Below are 21,177 nucleotides of genomic sequence, written 5' to 3'. Positions count from 1 at the left end.
ACAGAGAGGTGGAGAGAGAAGGAGGAGCAGAGGGAGTGGGAGACAACAGTGATAGGTGGGGAGGTGGAGGTGGGACCAGATTATTAATTGATTTAAGGTGAGTAACAGAATCTTGAATTGAATTTGGAAGTGAACGAGAAACTAGTGGAGGGACTGGAGCGATGTGACTGATGGAGGCTGTTCTGGTTACACCTACGACTATAAACAATACATTTCAAAATTCTCATTATATTCATTATAAAAATATTTTAGCCCAAGAGTCAATACTCAAGATTGTACACACATGAGAAAAATAACCTTGTGAGATTTCTTTTCCATGTTTTTACATTTGGATTTGAAATAAAAGTAAGTTAAATACTGTTGAGTTACAGTTTTTAAGAAGCTATAGCCCCAAAAATGGCAATGACAGCAGAAATATGAAGTAAATTAAATAAAAAATGGTGAGCCCAAAATTGGAAACTGGAATATACAATTTATTTATGCATCATAATAAAGCGTCAAAATCTTTCAAATGTCTAAAAGTCTTATCTCGTGCTCGAAGATCCAGTGTCGTGTCTCGTCTCGTCTTGTGGAAAATGTATCTTGTCCCGTCCGTACTAGTCATTCGTGAAGAACCAGTGATGTTGTTTTGTAGGGATGGCTGATTATATTTGTTATAACTTCAAGTAATTACATTACAGTTGTGTAAAATTGTGAAGAAAGTTTAATATTATGTGACGTTTTGGGTCAACATTGTCCAGTAATTAACCTTGCTACACCAATTTACAGACCAAAATTGGACGTTGACTGAACCGATAACTTGGAATCCGATATCCATTAAGAATTTGTCGATACGATACAAACCTCAATACATAGGCCCCGTCCACACTAGTACATATTTGACTCGTTTTCGTTGTGGATGCAGTGTTCGTCCACACTAATCCGCTGGAAAACAGCTCCAGAGACGGAACGATCTGGTGCCTCCAGCTCCCACGAATTCATCTGAGTACAGATCTGATGCGGCACCGTGTGGACCGCCTGAAAACGCTGATACTCTGACGTAGGAGCTCTAGTTGCGTTCTTATTGGACCACGTCACTGTGACTTGCTTCTTCCTGATTCGCTGGGTTCGTGACATCGGTCATGTGAGGAAAACAGCTTAAACAACCATTGACAAACGAGGAAAACTTGCTAGTAGAAAAGACTTGTTTTCACGCTTGTCATCTTCCTCGGCTCGAAATCGGCTGCTGCAACTTCAGACACGGTGCTGCACTTCCTTGTTTTTACGACCCATGTGATTTTGTGACGTCGTAACACCAGCGTTTCAGGCAGTTTTGCTTTACGGGAGGTTTTGATTGCGGACACAGAAACGACGTGTCTCGACGCAAATCGTTTCCAATACAGTGATTCGTTTCCATGTAAGCGTAACCTCAGTCTACGATACGATATGGTTTTCGATACAGTGATTCAAGACGATTTGATATGATATATTTCACATCGAATCGATACAGTTCAGTGAAAAAAAGGCTAAATCATGGCTGTGATACTAAAAGTTTACCAAATCCACTACGATTATGCAAAGTTAACACCAATTTTCTCATCAAAATATAAAAAAAAATCAACACTTTTGTAGCTTTTCACAAAATAATTTAGTTAAATATACCAAAAAATACTCTTGGCGATACATCTATTATGGACACGGGGCGTTTTCCACATTTGGCCAGCAGGTGCGCAAAGACTCCCGCAAAATTTTTTTTTAAAAATGTTTACACATACAGACTTAGTCCGAATGTGCTGAAATTGGAATCACTCATGTGGGATTTCAGCCTGAATATAATGCACTATGAAGTATATGAAAAGTGAACACTATAGCGCCCCCTACCATAGACATTAACATCAATAATATCAGACTTGTACCAAATTCAGGGATTAAATTCTATGCATGTTTGTGAGCAAAAAAAGGATATTACGGATATTGGACATTTTTAACGGTTGGCCAGCAGGGGCGCAAAGACTCCTCCAGAAATGTTTAAAAAGTCACAGGCGATATATCGATACAGCAGCCCACGATATTGATACTGAATCATCAAATTAAATGATGTGATATATCGATATTTCAGTATTTTTGCACACCCCTATATCCAATCCACCAAAATATTGTATCGGCACTAGGGATGGGCATGATTAATCGATTAATCGATAATTGATCATTAAGAATTTCATCGATTACCTTAATTTTAATCGATAAACCAAATGTAGGTTGCTGTGTGTAGCGTGACCAAACAGGGGTCTGTACATGTGTCTCTCTGCACTCAGAAGGAACGAGCAAACACAAACAGTGGGTCAGTCTGCAACGTACCGAAGCACAAATGTGTATTTAACGATGATTTGTACAAGAAATTTCATGCTTTCCGTTGCGTTCGGGACAAGTGTGAGTCCATGTGCACAGTGTACAAAGCAGCACATATGTTTCTGTGTCCAGTGGGAAAAAGCTTTGCCAGGTGAGCGTCACTCAATGTCGATGACGAGTCCCCACCTCCTCCCCCGTACGGTGTCCTGGTTTTGACAAAACGCAAATCTGGTCACACTAACCTGTATTCACCTGAGTCGTGTCTTTTAATCCAACAGAAGTTGAACCGCATCAGCGACACAAGAGCTGCAGTTTTATCTTCGCTTAGTTTATGCAAATTAGCGATGCGGTTTTAAGTTTTGTTTCTGTGAGAGTTGAGCAAAACTGAATTAAATACATTATAATGTCAAACGAGCTGATGTGGCTCTAGAATCGTTACGGTTTATATGTCGTAAAGTTGAATTTATTTATGCAGATTAGTAGTGCAGATAGTAATAATAATGATGATCATTTTAATATAAAAACGTTAATGATTAATCGATAATCGATCATTAATTCTTCCGACGATCAATTAAGAAAATTTAATCGAATGCCCATCTCTAATTTCAATATTTTAGCACAGCTCTATATCCAATCCACCAAAATATTGTATCGGCGCATCCCCGTTTTATACCAGATGCATACTTTTTGTTGATTTGTGATCTTTACGTCAACTAAAGATACATTTGTGGGCTTTACTGTGGATTTTAAAAGCTAAATATCGTCGTAATGGCTCAAAATAAAAATCAGTATGGGACTATTTGTGGTTGTCAGTCTCCTGGTTGTCCCACTGTCCCACATGGACTCAGAGTATCTGGCCGCTTTCGCATCGCTGGCCGCTGGTGCCTCGGTCTTGCTTCACTCCTCTTCCTCTTCGTCGTCCTCCTCCTCCTCCTCCTCTTCGTCCTCTGAGCGTTCCTCTGGACGGATCCCCCCTTTCCGCTCTATTTATAGCATCTACAGCAGCTTCCAGACGGAGGCGACGAAGACGAGGCATCCTCCTACAGAGCCGCGCACACACACACACCAGCACACGGGAGCGCTCACGTTTGATTATCGCCGTGGAAACCTCACGAAAAAACGACCAACGCTGTAGTTTAGATCTCTGCAAACATGTTTAAAATGTCTCTTTGTGTCAGATGCCCTCCCCCGTGTGTCTCCGTGAGGTTTTATTCTGCAAGCGTGTTCAGAAATACACGGGATTCTTGGTTTATCAGTTTAGATTTTACTTTAGTCTCGGTGCTCTTCTTGGGTGCGTTAAAATATTCACTGTGAAATGATTTGATTAGCTGAAAATATACAGAGGTGGGAGAGGAATAATATTCATAACAATAATAGTTTGAGCTGTGCAGCTAATTGAATCATGTGTTAAGAGGGTTTTCACTCAGAATGTCGCTATTTATGTGTGTTAAAAAGCAATCTGTATAGTTTAAGTTCAGAAAATAATGTTAGATTCTTTTATATTTGTGTTTTTAATCTGTGTGTCGTTCGTTGATTCGTTTTTCAAAATAAAACCAGAAATAAGAAAGTGAAAAAGCAAATATTTTCTTTATTATTTGTCTCCAAAACCAAAATGGAAAAATTGATAACAACTTGTTTTTTCAGTTTTTGAGTTTGTGTTTAAATGAATAATGAAAAAAAAAAAAACTGATATTTACGTGACTTAAACTGCGATGCCGGACTCAGGACTAAAACAGGACTAAAACAGGACTAAACCAGGTCTAAACCAGGTCTAAACCAGGTCTAAACCAGGTCTAAACCAGGACTAAACCAGGTCTAAACCAGGTCTAAACCAGGTCTAAACCAGGACTAAACCAGGTCTAAACCAGGTCTAAACCAGGACTAAACCAGGTCTAAACCAGGTCTAAACCAGGTCTAAACCAGGTCTAAACCAGGACTAAACCAGGACTAAACCAGGTCTAAACCAGGTCTAAACCAGGTCTAAACCAGGACTAAACAGGACTAAACCAGGACTAAACCAGGTCTAAACCAGGTCTAAACCAGGTCTAAACCAGGTCTAAACCAGGTCTAAACCAGGTCTAAACCAGGACTAAACCAGGACTAAACCAGGACTAAACCAGGACTAAACCAGGTCTAAACCAGGACTAAACCAGGACTAAACCAGGTCTAAACCAGGTCTAAACCAGGTCTAAACCAGGTCTAAACCAGGTCTAAACCAGGTCTAAACCGGCCGCGGTCTCAGTCCTGATCACCCGACAGACTACGCGGGCGCACCTCCGGGCCCGTCCCAACAGTCCTGGTTCAGTCCTGCTTTAGTCCTGGTTTGGTGCTGGTTTGGGTCCTGGTTCAGTCCTGGTTCAGTCCTGGTTCAGTCCTGGTTCAGTCCTGGTTTAGTCCGTATGCGGCACAAAAGTCCAGCATTGCAGTTACGTCACGGGAAACGGGAAACGTCCGTTATCTGTTTTTTTCCATGCTTCATTTAAACACAAAATCGAAAACTGAAAAAAACAATCATTATCCATTTTTTCATTTTGGTTTTGGAGACAAACAATGAAGAAAATAGTTGTTTTTTCATTTTCTTATCTTTGGTTTTATTTTGAAAAACGAATGAACAAATCATACACGGATTGGTTTTTATCAGTCAAAATATTTTTTTTAGACAAAATAGAGATTGAGCAGTATAAACTTGGATCGTCAACCACAGTGTGTAAAGTTTAAGCCAAAAATATTTTCAAAACACGTGTCTCTACTGTGAGCGGGCTTGCATCTCCACAAACCTGACTCTAAGGCTACAGCCACACGACAACGCTCCTGTATAGCACATTTTATAAACAAGACAGTTTCCAAAGTGCTTCACATGTAAAAAAAAAAAAAATAAATAAAAAATAAATAAATAAAAAATAAATTTAAAAAAATGCAGAATTGTGTTCCAACCATGAGGAAACTAATAGAATCAATAAATAAAATAATAATAATAAAATCCATGAATAAAAATAATAAAAATCAATACATAGATGCAGTACTAAAAAATAAAATGGATAAAAAAAACAATAATTAAATAAATTAATAAAAATGTAATACAATAAAATTAAATAAATAAAATAAAAAATAAAATATAACATAAAAAAATATAATAAAATAAAATTATATAAAGACTGGTATTAAAAGAGGCAGAGAATAAAAGTTGTTCTTAAGACGAGACTTAAAACTCTCCACTTTGGTTTTATGTTTTATAGGTATCTCACTGGACACCATCTAAGGCTTGCTCTCTTTTATCGTTTCTTTCGACTGCAAACATTTGTTGTTCTCCAGTATTTTCGTTTTGTAAAGGCATCTCACCAGAGGCAAAAGTTTGGAGACCTGTGGTATAGTACAACTGCGCTGCGTTAGTGTAGCTCCACCACAAGAGGGCGTGTTTCTGCAGATTTCACTTTAGCTGTGGTGATTTGTTTCTGTCTTTGAGGGCAACAGAACAGCGCCGTAGTGGTCTCACCTCTAATTTTTCTACATGTACACAGTAATTATGTTGTTCACATGTGGGTCTGTGCTGTTTTTGTTAGTGGTGGTTCTACAAAACACGGGGGGATTATGGAGCCGGATATTTTCTCATATCCTCCTGAGACTCGGCCTATTCATTTGTGTCATTTAGAGTTAACTGGTTTATGTTTTAAGTGTTTTGAGAGACTCTTAATAGGTTCCTCTGCCTAAATAGGGCGGGGGGATTATAGGCAGTATCATGTCCAGGATACAAAAAATAAACTCAATACTCATAAAAAAAAAAACTTAAGAAATTAAAAGGGAGTCTTAAAACTTTCTGAGGCGATTGTAGAAGCTTGCCAGAGATTTTTTTAGGTTCTTAACTTGGATGGATTTAACACCAAAATGTCCCCGATGTCCATTACAGAGGACATGTTAGAAAATTATAAATAAAATGAACAAAATCTAAATGCTAAGGTGTTCATTTACCTCCAAATAGATAGAAAATCACAAAAAAATACACTTTTTTTCTTCAGATCCCAGGTGTATAGAGTTTGCATAATTGTTTTTGTGAATAAAGTGTTTGTCACAGATTGTCCAAAACTGGATACCGGTTACCAGTTCTGTTCTAAGTATTTAGGATTTTTTGGATAGGATTTTTTCAAAAAACTTTGAAACATTAACTTGGAAAATAGTTCAACAAAAAAGAGGAGAGAGTTTATTATAAAGATGGACACTTAATCAGACTAGTCATCATAAAAAAAAGCTCTTTCTTAGTTTTATTGTGGATTATTACCTGATTTTTGATACTTTTGACAACCCTAAAGGCAGATAATTTAGCCTCCTCCTGTCCCCTCTCCTCTCTCTTTCGCTCACGTTCGTCTTTCGTGTCTCTGTGCAGAAGTACGGTCAGCAGGACGAGGACACGCCCCAGGACCCCACGCCCCCTCCCCTCCCCGAGGACAGTCCCGAGCTGGTGCAGGTGTCCCAGAAGAGCCTGTCCCAAGTGGAGACGGTGCACGGATATGTGTCCCACGCTCACATCTCGCCCATCAAGGTAATGTCCTCTACCGTCTGTAAAGCTCGACCTGGACGGGACAGTTTGGTTCTTACAGCGCTGTCAGTTTATTTAGTTTAAAGTCAACGGGACAGTATGTGTGCGTGAATACTGAACGCATGATTTATGAAGCCAATTGCATTTGTTTCAACCTAACTACTGCACTGCCCTACAAAAAAAAGAGCTTAAAGGGCCCATCTCATGCAAAATAACTCTTTTCACATTGTATCTTCTGCACATAAACAAGCACAATTTGGGTTTTGGAACATCCATTACACAATAGTTATGAAATTTTACTGATTTCACACGATTAATGAAATCTCAAATACAAACAAAATGACACAAACTCATTTTTGACCAAACATGATGTTAGGGCTTCTGTTTCTGCTTTTGTAGGGCAGTACAGTAAAGTAGTATTATTATAAAGTTAGTTATTATGAGGAAAATTAAGCAAAACATTCCAGAAGCAGTGAAAGAAATATTTGCCAAAGATGCCAAAAAACAACAACCAAAAACAACTTTGAAAGATTTAAAGGGCCCATGTTTTGCTATTTTCTTATTTATGTTATATTGTTGTCTCCTCATTACAAACAGACCTGGAGTTTTGTTTTGTTTCATTTTCTGCACATTTAGGCCAAGTTTTTCTCTTCTGAACTTAAGATAAAAGGAGCTGTTAAATGGAAAACTACATGACATGACATCACAAGGTGGAACGGAGCATTTTGAGCTTTGTATGTGTAGAGTGAATGAAACAAAAGACGATTCCAGGTCTGTTTTTGGGGAGGTAACGACATTCAAACATGGCTTAAAAATCCATGTATCATTCGTTCATTCATTTTGCAATATAAATAAATAAAAAAACTAAAAAACAACAGTTTTCTTCTTTATTTGTCTCCAAAACCAAAATGAAAAAACAGATAACAATTAGTTTTTTCAGTTTTCGATTTTGTGTTTAAATGAAGAATGGAAAAAACGGATAACGGCCGTTTCCCGTTTATGTGACTTCCATGACTGCGATGCCGGACTTTTGCACCGCATACGAACTGAACCGGGACTGATCCAGGTCCGGGACCAGAGCAGGACCAGAAGGGGACCAGAGCGGGACCAGAACGGGACTGAGACCAGGACCAGACCAGGACCAGAGCGGGACTGAGACCAAGACCAGACCGGGACCAGACCGAGACTGAGATCAGAACTGAAACCGGGACCAGACCGGGACTGAGACCGGGACTGAGACCGGGACTGAGACCGGGACTGAGACTGGGACTGAGACTGGGGAGACTGGGACTGAGACCGGGACTGAGACCGGGACTGAGACCGGGACTGACACCGGACTGACCGGGACTGGACTGACACCGGACTGACCGGAGACTCAGAGCCCACGGCAGGGCCGGAGCTCGAAGCTGAGGCTCGGACCCCCGTAGGCTCAGAGTCAAAGCTCGGAGTCAAAGCTCGGAGTCAAAGCTCGGAGTCAAAGCTCGGAGTCAAAGCTCGGAGTCAAAGCTCGGAGTCAAAGCTCGGAGTCAAAGTTTGGACTCCGGTCTGGTCCGGTCTGGTCCCGGTCCGGTCCCGAACCTGGATCAGTCCTGGTTCAGTCCGTTATCCATTTTTTCCATTCTTCATTTAAACACAAAATCGAAAACTGAAAAAAACTAATCATTATCTGTTTTTTCATTTTGGTTTTGGAGACAAATAATGAAGAAAACAGTTGTTTTTTTTTCATTATCTTATTTTTGGTTTTATATTGAAAAACGAATGAACGAATGATACACGGATTCTTAAAGCTCACAGGGGTTTATTTTGTGTAATACAGGATGTTTTTAAGAATGAGAAAAACTCGTGCTCTGAACTGTCCCATCCCGATAGTCCACCCTCTGACTAACCTGACGAACTAAACAAATGTGCTTTTTACACATAAATATAACCTGAACGGTGTTTTAACTGTGTGTGCGTTGTGAGTGTGGAGGCGGAGCTTGTCTGTGTCTCATGACGTCTCCATCACGGCTGCCGCTGCGTTCGTGGCTTGTCCGGTCAGCAGAACGTTCTCTGACCTGGGACTCTTTGTGTGTGGCTCTGGTCTGTTGTTTGAATGTCGTCCCAGCCAGGGCCCAGTCTTGGTCCTGTTTTGGTCCGGTCCGGTCTAAGCTTTGGTCTTGTGCATCGTAAACCCCAGCAGGACATGTGTACTCCTGACGGCATGGCTGTGTCTGCACTAATACTCCTCACATTTACACGGTTCAGGAGGCTGTTGTGGCTCAAAACTGACAGAGATTTTCACATCCATAGCAAAGCCGACAAGTTAAGTTATAGGAAAATTCACAAATCAAATGTTCAATCTTTAACTATAACTTTTTGAAGTAATTTATTGATGAAATTTGTGTGACCATAATAATAACTAGAGTTGTGCATTGCCATGATTCTGAAGATACAATACATATCACGCTATACATGTCACGATACGATACATCCTGATATATCCCAATACTAAAACAAAGGGCAGTACATTGCGATTTATCAATAGTTACTTCTAATAATGCCTAGTGCCTCCGCTCAGTTAAATTTCTCTCCAGCGACTAGGTCAGGAATCAGAATACACTAGATGGTTCACAAAAATGACAGAAGTGCGAGTTCGGGCACCAGCCAATCAGTGAAGAGCCATATATTCTGTGTTGGCGACGATTCCAGAGATCGAGGATTTAAAGCTGGAACAAAGAGAATGTTTGGTGAATTTTATCAAGGGGAAAGACGTTATAGGCGAGTTTCAGCTGACGTCATTGTTATTAAAAGCCCGCGTTGCATGCTGGGAAATATTTTGGTCGGAGGCAAGAAACACGGTAGCGTCAAACACAGTGCGTAACCTCGCGTATTTATCCCCGATAATGGTAAATTCCTGCTGCATTATCGGATGCACAAATAGAAGCACGGAAGAAGGAAAATGTCTTTTTCGTATTCTGAGTGAAAAGAACCACTAACGGTGAATTAAACGGCTTTCAAACAGAGCAAACAAGTTCAACAACACATTCGAGACTCTTGGAGGTTTTCATCTTTTCTGCTGTGAATGGCCCAGGAGTTTCCACCAAGTCATTGTGGATATCGCCAGAAGTGAATATTTGTCCAGGTAGTTGGCGATTCTGACCAGAAATTTGGTTTGGTCCACCTTTTGTCGGGGTTGAAAAGGGTGATTTGTCGTCCATCGATGCTTATGACCAATTTCTGGTCAAATGGTCTTGGGTCCTCTGCCGTTAGAGTGGATAAATAACCGGAATCAATACCCTTTACGTGCTTTCTCGCTCCGTCCGTCATGTTGAATAAGTGTTTATTGCCACCGACCAAAATAATTCCCAGCATGCAACGCGCGCTTTTGTCAACAATGAAACTCGCCTATTGCCCTTCTTCCTACGAGATTTGTCGCATTACATACGTCACGACCAAACAGCAGCGATTGGTTAAATAAAAAAAGTACCCACCTACTGTCAAGTGAATAAATCCTAATGATGCGAGGTCAGACGGTTTCCACAAAGTGAAACCGGCTGATAAATCTGGCTAGTCATGTACACCTTCATAATCACAAAATTGTATTACTTTAATTATTATTATTATTATTTTTTTTATCATGAGCACAGCAGATGTAACTCTGGAATTTTTGTGAAAAATATAGTTTGAAAATGTTTCTGAAACTATTTTTTAATCGATTCAACAATTGCGCAATGTAGTGAATTGATTTTTTTCTTACACCCCTAAGAATAACACCTTAGACTTAAAAAGCATTCACTCCACAATAGTTTAGTTAATTTATTTAACGAGACAGGGACAGTGCACAATATACATTAAACTTAACAGGAAAGATGCATTGTACCAGGTGCCGGCACCCTCAGAGCTCTCGTTCTGTAACGGGAAGGTTGCTGGTTTGACTCCTTCTTACCTAAACTGCTGGTTTAGTCACACGTGGTGCCATAAACTCATGAAAAACGACAATGTTGTATCATAAATGAGACATAGACAGCAAATTGAATCACTTGTTGTGGCCAAAATAACTCTAGTGTGGAACTAAATGCCAAACGTTTATTTGTAGATTCACAATTCATATATTTTGGGATATTTAGTCATACTATCTACTGCGATTTCAACCCTCACACACTTCACACTCATTCATACTTGACACATATTAAACCTTGTTAACAATCTGCATGGCTTTCAGTGTCACATCAGCGTCTGAGATGTAGATTTAGTACAAGTAGAAGTGTCTGCATGGATTAATACGGATATTTAATAAAAATGTGTACTTTTAGAGACATACGTGGTTCTGTCCTTCATGCATGCTCCCGGTGCACGTCCAAACTGTGCGTGTGAGCCCTGTACTGTCCTCCCTGCCCCTGCCTCTGCCCCTGTCGTCCAATGGCAGGGTCTGTACTGCCCCTGCGCCTGTCAGTGTCCCCCGGTGGCAGGTGGCGGGGCTGTGGGCTGAGGCTGTGCGTGTGCTCCCCCCCCTGCAGGTGGTTTCCGCTCTGGATTTCCCGCTGGAGGGCTCAGGGGCGTCGGGGGCGTCAGGTGCGTCGGGGGCGTCAGGAGCAGCGGACCCCCCCTCCCCCGCCTCCACCCTGTCCCCCCAGCCACAGGACAGCCCCCTGCCCTCCTGCTCCTCCAACCCGTACCCCCCCGTACAGGTAAAGCCCGTCCTCTCACCTCCTCTTCACTCCTCACCTCATTTCTCTCTCTTCCTCTTCTTTCTCTTCTCTCTCTCTCTCTCTCCTCTCTCTCTCTCTCTCTTCCTCTCTCTCTCTCCTCTCTCTCTCTCTCTCTCTCTCTCCTCTCTCTCTCTCTCTCTCTCTCCTCTCTCCTCACCTCATCTTCTCTCTCCTCTCTTCCTCTTCTCTCTCCTCTCTTCCTTCTCTTCCTCCTCCTCACCCATCCTCACCCAGCAGGCGTAATGTGAGGGTCTTAAGGTGAACTGGCCTGGTGTGGCTCACTTGGGTCTAGTGTGGCTCACCTGGGTCTGGTGTGGGGCTGGTGTGGCTCACGAGGGTCTAGTGTGGCTCACGTGGGTCTGGTTTTGGCTCACTTGGGTCTGGTGTGGTCAAGTGGATCTGGTGTGGATCTGGTGTGGATCTGGTGTGGATCTGGTGTGGATCTGGTGTGGGACTGGTGTGGCTCACCTGGGTCTGGTGTGGCTCAAGTGGATCTGGTGTGGATCTGGTGTGGCTCTGATGTGGCTCACGTGGGTCTGGTTTTGACTCACTTGGGTCTGGTGTGGGGCTGGTGTGGCTCACGTGGGTCCGGTGTGGCTCTGGTGTGACTGATGTGGCTCACCTGGGTCTGGTGTGACTGTAGTGTGGCTCACCTGGGTCGGGTGTGGCTCTGGTGTGGGTCTGGTGTGGCTCGCGTGGCACTGGTGTAGCTCATGTGGGTCTTATGTGGCTCACGTGGGTCTGGTGTGGCTCGCGTGTGGCTCACGTGGGTCCGGTGTGGCTCGGGTGTGGCTCACGTGGGTCCGGTGTGGCGCTGGTGTGGCTCACATGGGTCTGGTGTGGATCAGGTGGGTCTGGTGTGGCTCACGAGGATCTTGTGTGGCTCACATGGGTCCGGTGTGGCTCAAGTGGATCTGGTGTGGCTCTGATGTGGTTCACGTGGGTCTTATGTGGCTCACATCAGTCCGGTGTGGCTCATGTGGGTCTTGGTTGTTTCACTTTTTCTCTCTTGATTTTCTTTTTCAGTTTTTGAAATCGTCAGCACGTAGAACACCCCTTTAAGACACAAGTTCTCTCTTCTCTCCAACAAAACACACTCCACCTCCACCTCGTGATGTCAGAAAGTGTTCCACTGTGTTTTTAAACTCCAAACTCCTTCACTAGAATCATTTGGATAATTTCAGCCCTGAATTTACCGATCTCTCCTGAAATAAATAAAAGGTAAAAGGAGCTGTTCACTTGAAAACTACGAGCACCTCATGACATCACAAGGTGGAACAGAGCATTTTGAGCCTCGGAGATGTAAACAAACTCATAAAAAAGGATTATTCAAATGTACGAATGAAGGAAAACGCAACTCCAGGTGTCAAAAACATACTTGACGGTTTTATTTTGAAATGTTTTGTTTTATCCTGAAGTTAGAAGTTGTTATTATTTATTTCCAGATATTATTTTACATATTTTTAATGATAATGAATTCATATAAACTTTAAAGCCAGTGAGACAGAAGGATATTTTTGTTCCATCTGCCCATCGCAGCTTCTCCGTGGTGTTGTCGCTCGCGTCGGCTTCAGTCTGGTTCCCGGTGAAGTGTTGTTGACGGTTTTTGGACGTGTGCTGCTCCGTATGTCTCCGTGTTGTGTTTGTCTCCGTCCAGTCTTTGTCTTCTGCCCGTTTGTCGCTGCCCGGTTTTGTATTTCAACAACAAACTCGTGCCTTTTTGTGGCTCAAGAATCACAGACTGTATAAATGGACATGGTTAACCTACTTCAGCAGACAGGAAGTGAGCATGGGCGCGGTTCTGGCTCCATCCGCTTAGAAAAAATGTAAAAACCGTTGTGTCTCTTCTACCGCCTGTGAACGCACCATAAGGAGTACCAACTGTCTTGTACGGCCTGTGAATGCACCATGAAGAGTACCAACTGTCTTCTACTGCCTGTGAACGCACCATGAGGAGTACCACCATATCCTACACAATCCTGCTTTCTCCCACTGCCTCTGAACGCACCACTGGGAAATCCTACTCTTGCAAGCAGAGAGAGTTTTGTCCTGCTGTCTCTCTATTGCCCACTAGGACATCCTACATTTCCCTTACTGCCCCTGAATGCATCACCATATCCGATTGCTTTGGAACATAATACTGTTTGCTCCCACTGCCTCTGAATGCACCACACCTCCCTCTGAATACATTGCAAACAAGAGTTTTGTCCTACTATCGCTACACAATCCTGTTTTCTCCCACTGCCACTGCCATTGAACGCACCACTGGGACATTCTATGGTTACCTTACTGCCTCTGAATGCGTCACTGTATCCTACAGAATCCTGCTTTCTCCCACTGCCTCTGAACGAACCACTGGGAAATCCTACTCTTGCCTCTGAATACATTGCAAACAAAGTGAGTTTTGTCTTACTGTCTCTCTCTATTGCCTTTGAACGCACCACTGGGACATCCTATGTTTCCCTTACTGCCCCTGAATGCACCACCATATACTACCCAATCCTGTTTTCTCCCACTGCCTCTGAACGCAACACCGGGACATCCTACCCGTGCCTCTAAACACATTGCAAACAGAGTGAGTTTTGTCCTACTACCTCTCTCTGCTGCCTTTGAACGCACCACTGGGATATCCTATGGGTTCCTTACTGTTCCTGAATGCACCACTGTATCCTACACAATCCTGGTTTTTCCCCACTGCCTCCGAACGCAACACCTGGACATCCTACTCGTGCCTCTGAATACATTGCAAGCAGAGCGAGTTTTGTCCTACTATTTCTCTCTACTGCCATTGAACGCACCACTGGGACATCCTACGGTTACCTTACTGCCCCTGAATGCACTACTATATCCTGCACAATTCTGTTTTCTCCCACTACCTCTGAAGGCACCACTGGGATATCCTACTTTTGGAAGCAGAGCAAGTTTTGCCCTACTGTCTCACTCTATTGCCTTTGAACGCACGACTGGGATATCCTACGGTTCCCTTACTGCCCCTGAATGCACCACCATATCTTAAAGCTGTTGAACACAATCCTGCTTTCTCCCACTGCCTCTGAACGCAGCACCGTGCCTCTTAAAATATTGCAAACAAAGTGAGTTTTATCCTACTACCTTCTGAACACGCCAGTGGGACATCTTACGTTTCCCTTACTGCCCCTGAATGCACCACCATATCCTACACAAACCTGCTTTCTCCCACTGCCTCTGAATGCACCACTGGGAAATCCTGCTCCTGCCTCTGAACACACCGCAAGTCTGTTTTGTCCCACCACCTCTAAACGCGCCTGCGACCAGATCCCCCCCCGGCCGCCGCTGCTTCGCTCCCCCCCCCCTTCCGCCGAAAACCGTCCGCTCGCCCGGTTGGCGTGCGTCCTCGTGGGTACCCCCCCCCCCCCTCCCCCGCCCCTTCCTCCTCCTCCCTCCCCTCCCCCGCCTCAGTGCACCAGCAGCCCTCCTCCTCCTCCGGCCCCAGCAGCACACAGCCGCGCGCAGCCATGCTCAACTCCGTGTGGTACGCCAAAAAGGTGGGCCGCCGCATCATGGGCACCCTGCGGAGGACCAAGCGGCTCCAGCGACGCCTCCGGTTGGTAGGTCACAGACGCGCAGCGCTCTCTCCTGCGTCATTCCACAAGTCCACATCCCATGGTCTCCACACGCACATGGAGCTGCGTGCTGGGAAAGGGGAAGGGGAAGGGGGGGGGATGCCTGCACACTCACGCTAAACGCCGTCATTAAACCTCAGGACGGACTGTTGAGCGTTGGCATAACTTGAGGCATTTTTGTGCGTTTTTTTTGTTGTTTTTTTTTTTAGTCCATTCATCTCCCTTCTGTACATGTGCTCAGTGTTGCTCATTTGCCTGCATCCTCTTGCGTTTTCCAAGCTCCTGAAATCCAAAATTCAGCTCTAGATTTAGTAGATTTCTGCAGTTGCACATGATCGTAAATGAAGAAGCGTACGTTTTATTATTTTACGCAAGTTAGGTTTGTTATACTTTCATTTTCTCCTCTGAAATCAGTGGTGTTGATTGGTCTGCATCATCTTTTTTTCCCCCCCAAGCTCATGAATTCCAAAATTTCACCTCGAAATGAACACTTACACACCATCAGAGCTTAGATTTAATTTTATGTTTAATAAAAATACAAAAATTTTCTCCTTTAAATTTGCTCAGTGTTGTTGACTGACCTGCATCTTTTCTTCTTTTTTTTTTTTTGAGCTCCTTAATGCCAAAACGAAACCTCAGGATTGACAATTAAACATTAACTTGCCTTTTAATAATTCATTTTATATTTTTCATAACGTGTCTTTCCATACTTTCATTTTCTCCTGTACATATGCTCAGTGTTGATTGGCCTACATCCTCTTTTATTCCAAGATCAGGCTGGACAATTAAACATGATCATAACTTTTTATTATTTTACTTTTTTTTTTTTTTTTACTTTGGTTTTTTATTTTTTATTTTATCCTGTAACTGTGCTCAGTGTTGTTTATTGGCCTGCGTCCTTTTTCCAAGCTCATGAATTCCGAATTAAGGATCAGAACTGACATTTAGACATTATACGCCATTGGGGTATGTTTTATTATTTTACGTAATTTTTAACTTAAATTTTCTGATATATATTTCTAAAATTTAACCACAAAATGAACACAGCATCAGAGCTTAGATTTTATTTTATGATTAATAAAAATACCAACATTTTCTCCTGTAAATTTGTTCATCCTTTTTTTTTTTTTTGAGCTCCCAAATGCCAAAATGAAACCTCAGGACTGACAATTAGACATTATAACTTTTTTTTTGTAATCATAATTCATCAATATATAATATATATATATATATACATTTTTATAATGTATATTTTATTATATTTTTAATGTATTTTTTCATAATGTATCTTTTTATACTTTCATTTTCTCCTGTACATATGCTCAGTGTTGATTGGCCTACATCCTCTTTTATTTCAAGATCAGGCTGGACAATTAAACATGATCATAACTCATTTTATTATTTTACTTTTGAAAAAATTTTGTCCTGTAACTCTGCTCGGTGTTGATTGGCGTGCATCTTTTTTTTCAAGCTCATGAATTCATAATGAAATTAAAGAATGAACATTAAAGAATGAACATTTAGAGATTATACATCATTGGGTTACATATTATTTTACATATTTATTTTACTTTCACTTTAATATTTTTTCAGTATTGTTGATTTGTCTTGCATCCTCCTGTTTTTCCAAGCTCATGAATTCAAAAACAAAACACAAGAATTGGACAATTATTATCCATAATCATAAATTAAGTAATAATTTTGCACAATGTATAGGTTTTATTATTTCATTTTCTCATGGACTTTTTGTAGATTTTCCTGCATGCAAGCTCCTGAAATCTAAAACAAAACAGCTGGATGTAACAATAACCAAAATATTGTGGCTGTATCGTCAAACATCTCTCAGTAATATCATGGACCAACACAATATATCAAATTAAAAGTCTCTTTGCTTAATTTCATTGTTATGGTGCAGCAATAGCTAAAAGAAACAGAGAGAACTACATCGACCATGATCCTTTGCTCTGTTTCAGTCCAATTTATACGATATAAATAACTTACAAAGCACTTTTAAATCAGAACCAAAGACTGGTCAAGGCATTTTTTAAAGGAAAAAGTAGTATATTTGCAATTTTGTTAGCCTCTACAAAATAATAAAAATAAAAATCGTACCATGAGATGTGTATGGTGAAAATTTCATACCCAGAGATTAAAATATTAAAACATTAAAAAAATTACACACTATCATAACTTCCGATGGATTTTTTTTATTTTTATACTTTAATTTTCTCTTGTAAATATTTGAAAGTGAACAATTATACTATCGTAACATAACATGGGTACATTTTATTATTCTTGGCAATTTATATTTGTATATTTTCATCTTCCCTCCTACGTATGCTCAGTTAGTTTTGTTGTTTGGCCTGCATCCTCTTTTTTTCAAGCTCAGAAATTCCAAAATGAAACCTCGAAATGAACAATTACGCTTATTATTATAACTTGGATACATTTTCTGATCTCACAGGAGAAAATGAAAGTTTATTTGAAAAAGTAACTCTGCTCAGTCAGTGTTGTTGATTTGTCTGCTTTCTCTTTTCTAAGATCGCCAGTTCCAAAGTTAAAAACAAGAATTTAAAACCAAAGCTGTAAAGATAATTTGGATATGATATATATTTGCCGTATGTAAGTGGCCTTATATATTTTCTTATTTTGTGCGTTTTTAAACGTTCAAGTTTGAAATTAAAATGGGCAATTTTACAAACACTAATACCCTGAGATGGTACTTTTTACATTTTTGTAGACATTTGTAGAGTAAATCCTCAGAGCTGAAGAAAAGACGCATTACAGGACCAAGGACCTGAAATGCGTGAAGAAGACACTGTGACGTTGTTGTCCAATCCTGGTTTGGGCTAGTTTGGTTTATTCTAGTCTAGTCTAGTCTGGTCTCAAGACTCTGTGATAGTGTAGTCCATTCCTGGTCTGGCCTGGTTTGGTTTAGTCTCGTCTCAAGACACTGTGATGTTGTCCAGTCCTGGTTTAGTCTGGTCTAGTTTGGTCTAGTTTGGCCTAGTTTGGTTTATTCTGGTCTGATCTCAGGATTGTTGTCCATTCCTGGTCTGGTTTGGTTTAGTCTCGTCTAAACCAGGACTGGGCAACATCAGTGTCTTGAGTCAGGTCTAGTTTGGTCTAGTCTGGTATATATATCTGGGATAGTCTGGTCTAGTTTGGTGTATTCTGGTCTGGTCTCAAGACACTATAGTGCTGTCCAATCCTAGTCTGGTTTGGTTTGGTCTAGTTGGTCTGATCTAGGTTAAAGACTCTGTGATTGTGGCCCATTCCTGGTCTGGTTTGGTTTAGTCTCATCTCATGACACTGTGATGATGTCCAGTCCTGGTTTGGTCTGGTTTGGTCTAGTTTGGTTTATTCTGGTCTGGTCTCAAGACTCTGTGTTTGTTGGCCATTCCTGGTCTGGTCTAGTTTGGTTTAGTCTCGCATCAAGACACTGTGATGTTGTCCAGTCCTGGTTTAGTCTGGTCTAACTTGGTCTAGTTTGGTCTAGTTAGGTCTAGTCTGGTCTAGTTTGGTTATTCTGGTCTTATCTGTGCTCATCTGGTGTCAAGAAACTGTGATGATGGTCCAGTCCTGGTTTAGTCAGGTCTGGTTTGGTCTAGTTTGATCTACGCTGGTCTGGTGTGGTCTAGTTTGGTTTATTCTGGTCTAGTCTGGTCTCAGGATTGTTGTCCATTCCTGGTCTGGTCTGGTATGGTTTAGTCTCCTCTCAAGACACGGTGATGTTGCCCTGTCCTGCTTTAGTCTGATCTAGTTTGGTCTAGTTTGGTTTATTCTGGTCTAGATTAGTTTGGTTTATTCTGGTCTGGTCTAGCTTGGTTTAGTCTCGCATCAAGACACTGTGATGTTGTCCAGTCCAGGTTTAGTCTGGCCTAGTCTGGCCTAGTTCGGTGTAGTTTGGTCTAGTCTAGTCTGGTCTAGTTTGGTTTATTCTAGTCTGGTCTAGTCTGGTGTCAAGACTCAGTGACTGTTCCTGGTCTGGTTTGGTTTAGTCTCGTCTCAAGACACTGTGATGTCCAGTCCTGGTTTAGTCTGGTCTAGTTTGGTTTATTCTAGTCTGGTCTGGTTTGGTCTGGTTTAGTCTAGTTTGGATTATTCTGGACTGGTCTGAAGACAGAATGGCACCTGCAGCTTTAAACCCCACGTGTGAACACAAAGTCCATGTGGGTGAAGTGTCTGGTCTAGTTTAGTCTAGTCTGGTCTAGTCTAGTCCCTTTAAACCCCATGTGTGAACACAAAGTCCATGTGGGTGAAGTGTCTGGTCTAGTTTAGTCTAGTCTGGTCTAGTCTAGTCCCTTTAAACCCCATGTGTGAACATAAAGTCCATGTGGGTGAAGTGTCTTGTCTAGTTTAGTCTAGTCTGGTCTAGTCTAGTCCCTTTAAACCCCATGTGTGAACATAAAGTCCGGTGTGGGTGAAGTGTCTTGTCTAGTTTAGTCTAGTCTGGTCTAGTCTAGTCTCTTTAAACCCCACATGTGAACATAAAGTCCGGTGTGGGTGAAGTGTCTTGCCCGACGGAAGGCCCGCCGTCCGTCCGTACGCGGGGCGATCCGTCCGGGGGGGGTGGAACCTCTAACCTTGGGGGTGAGGACAGGGGGGGACGTGTGCTGAACCGTGATGCGGCGCGTAAAAACACAGAGGCAGATGTGAGAGCCCTGCAGTAGCATGCCTGCCCGCGGTCGCCTAGCAACAGCTGGCTCTGCGCGGGATCAGGCACAGGCTAACCACACGCTACGGCGCTAACGCGGAGCCGAGCGGAGCGGAGTGACGACGGGGCGCGCGGGCTCCGGGGGGGGGAACGCCGTCGGGGGAATAAGGGAGATGGGACGTTTGGGCAGAGGTCTACACTGTGCTACAGATGTTCCATGTTATTTACTATCTGCCTGTGCTGCTGCATTGGTTTCCATGGAGACCTGTGGTTGTATGTTGCCCGTATGGAACAAACCGACTTGGATATGACGGCGTACACATTCCATAACAAAGTATTTAAAGGCGCTGTACCTGATTTTTACATCCTGAAAACAACAAAAACAAAACTAGTTCATTTAAAACAGTTTGCAGTGGCCCAAAGTTTTTCCTCACTTAACTTATGCCTTCAAAACATTCTAATTATTCACCAAAATTTGTTTAAAAGCACTTTTCACAACTTTCAGAGACCAGATCGGAGGTTTGCCGTTGATTGTAAAGTAGGTCTAGTCCTTGAACCATCACCGTAAAGGGACAGTTCGGATTTTTGGACTCAGGACTCCATTTCCTAGTGAGCCTGAGTGTTGGTTTTTAAAATATTCCATCCAGTCCTTGTATTTGCAGAGGTGCTAGGCTAGTGCATGTCGATTGTCATATTTATCGTGCTGCTGAAAACAGTCTTACCCACTCCACAAAACACCTGAAGAAAATCTACTATTACACCAGACTGTCCATGTGAATGTCTGTGTTGATAGAATAATTTTAGAAGTAAAACCAATCTTGCATTTGAAGGATTTAGCAGTAGCAGCGAGTTGTACTTACTTCCTGATAGAAAGCTCAGCAGCAGCGGACTGATATCACCTGTCCGGCTCTGTAATAGTTTCTCAGGTCTGGGGGACGGGTCAGACTAAGAACAGTTCAGAAGCCTCCATGACACCAGCAAGGCCAGTTACATTGCTCGGAATGGCTTTACTGGGGCCCCACCCTGGAGCCAGGCCTGGGGTGGGTTCTTGACGGTGAGCGTCTGGTGGCCGGGATCCATATGGGGCTGGTGTAAGGAGATCTGGGCGGCAGTCGAAGGTGGGGGTCTTGGCGACCAGGTCGAAAGGACGAGATCGTGCATACAAGTGGTCGAAATGAGTTTTCTCTGCAGGGTGGCTGGATGTTCCCTTAGATGTTCCCTTCCCTTCTTCTTTCCTGAGGCTGTCAGACTTGTGAACGGTGCACACTGACTTCCTGCTTTGGTTGCCTCTCTCTCTATCTTGCCACGTTTTACTACTTGTTCACTGTACTGCTAAATGTTGTTGTTTTAAATGTATTTATTTTTTAACAT

General features: G+C 42.3%; 1 protein-coding gene across 6 annotated transcripts in view; it reads left to right on the top strand.

The window, feature by feature from the left end:
- The window catches only part of LOC110165887 (disks large homolog 1-like), a 102,823-nt gene that overhangs the window by 26,940 nt on the left and 54,706 nt on the right, over positions 1–21,177 (top strand). For 4 of the 6 annotated variants that reach the window (XM_020931078.2, XM_055151453.1, XM_055151454.1 and 1 more), the window contains one exon: positions 6,707–6,862. In XM_020931078.2, the coding sequence (XP_020786737.1) occupies positions 6,707–6,862 (156 nt within the window). Of the gene's footprint in view, positions 1–6,706; positions 6,863–11,355; positions 11,527–21,177 lie in introns of all 6 variants that reach the window. The other 2 variants (XM_055151451.1, XM_055151452.1) reach the window with 1 other exon arrangement.

This window comes from Boleophthalmus pectinirostris, unplaced genomic scaffold (genome assembly GCF_026225935.1).
Source record: "Boleophthalmus pectinirostris isolate CB_2022bp ecotype Guang Dong unplaced genomic scaffold, ASM2622593v1 HiC_scaffold_16, whole genome shotgun sequence".
Lineage (NCBI taxonomy): Eukaryota > Metazoa > Chordata > Actinopteri > Gobiiformes > Gobiidae > Boleophthalmus > Boleophthalmus pectinirostris.
The sequence above is the reverse complement of the archived record's forward strand: the minus strand, read 5'-3'. Positions and strand labels throughout refer to the sequence as shown.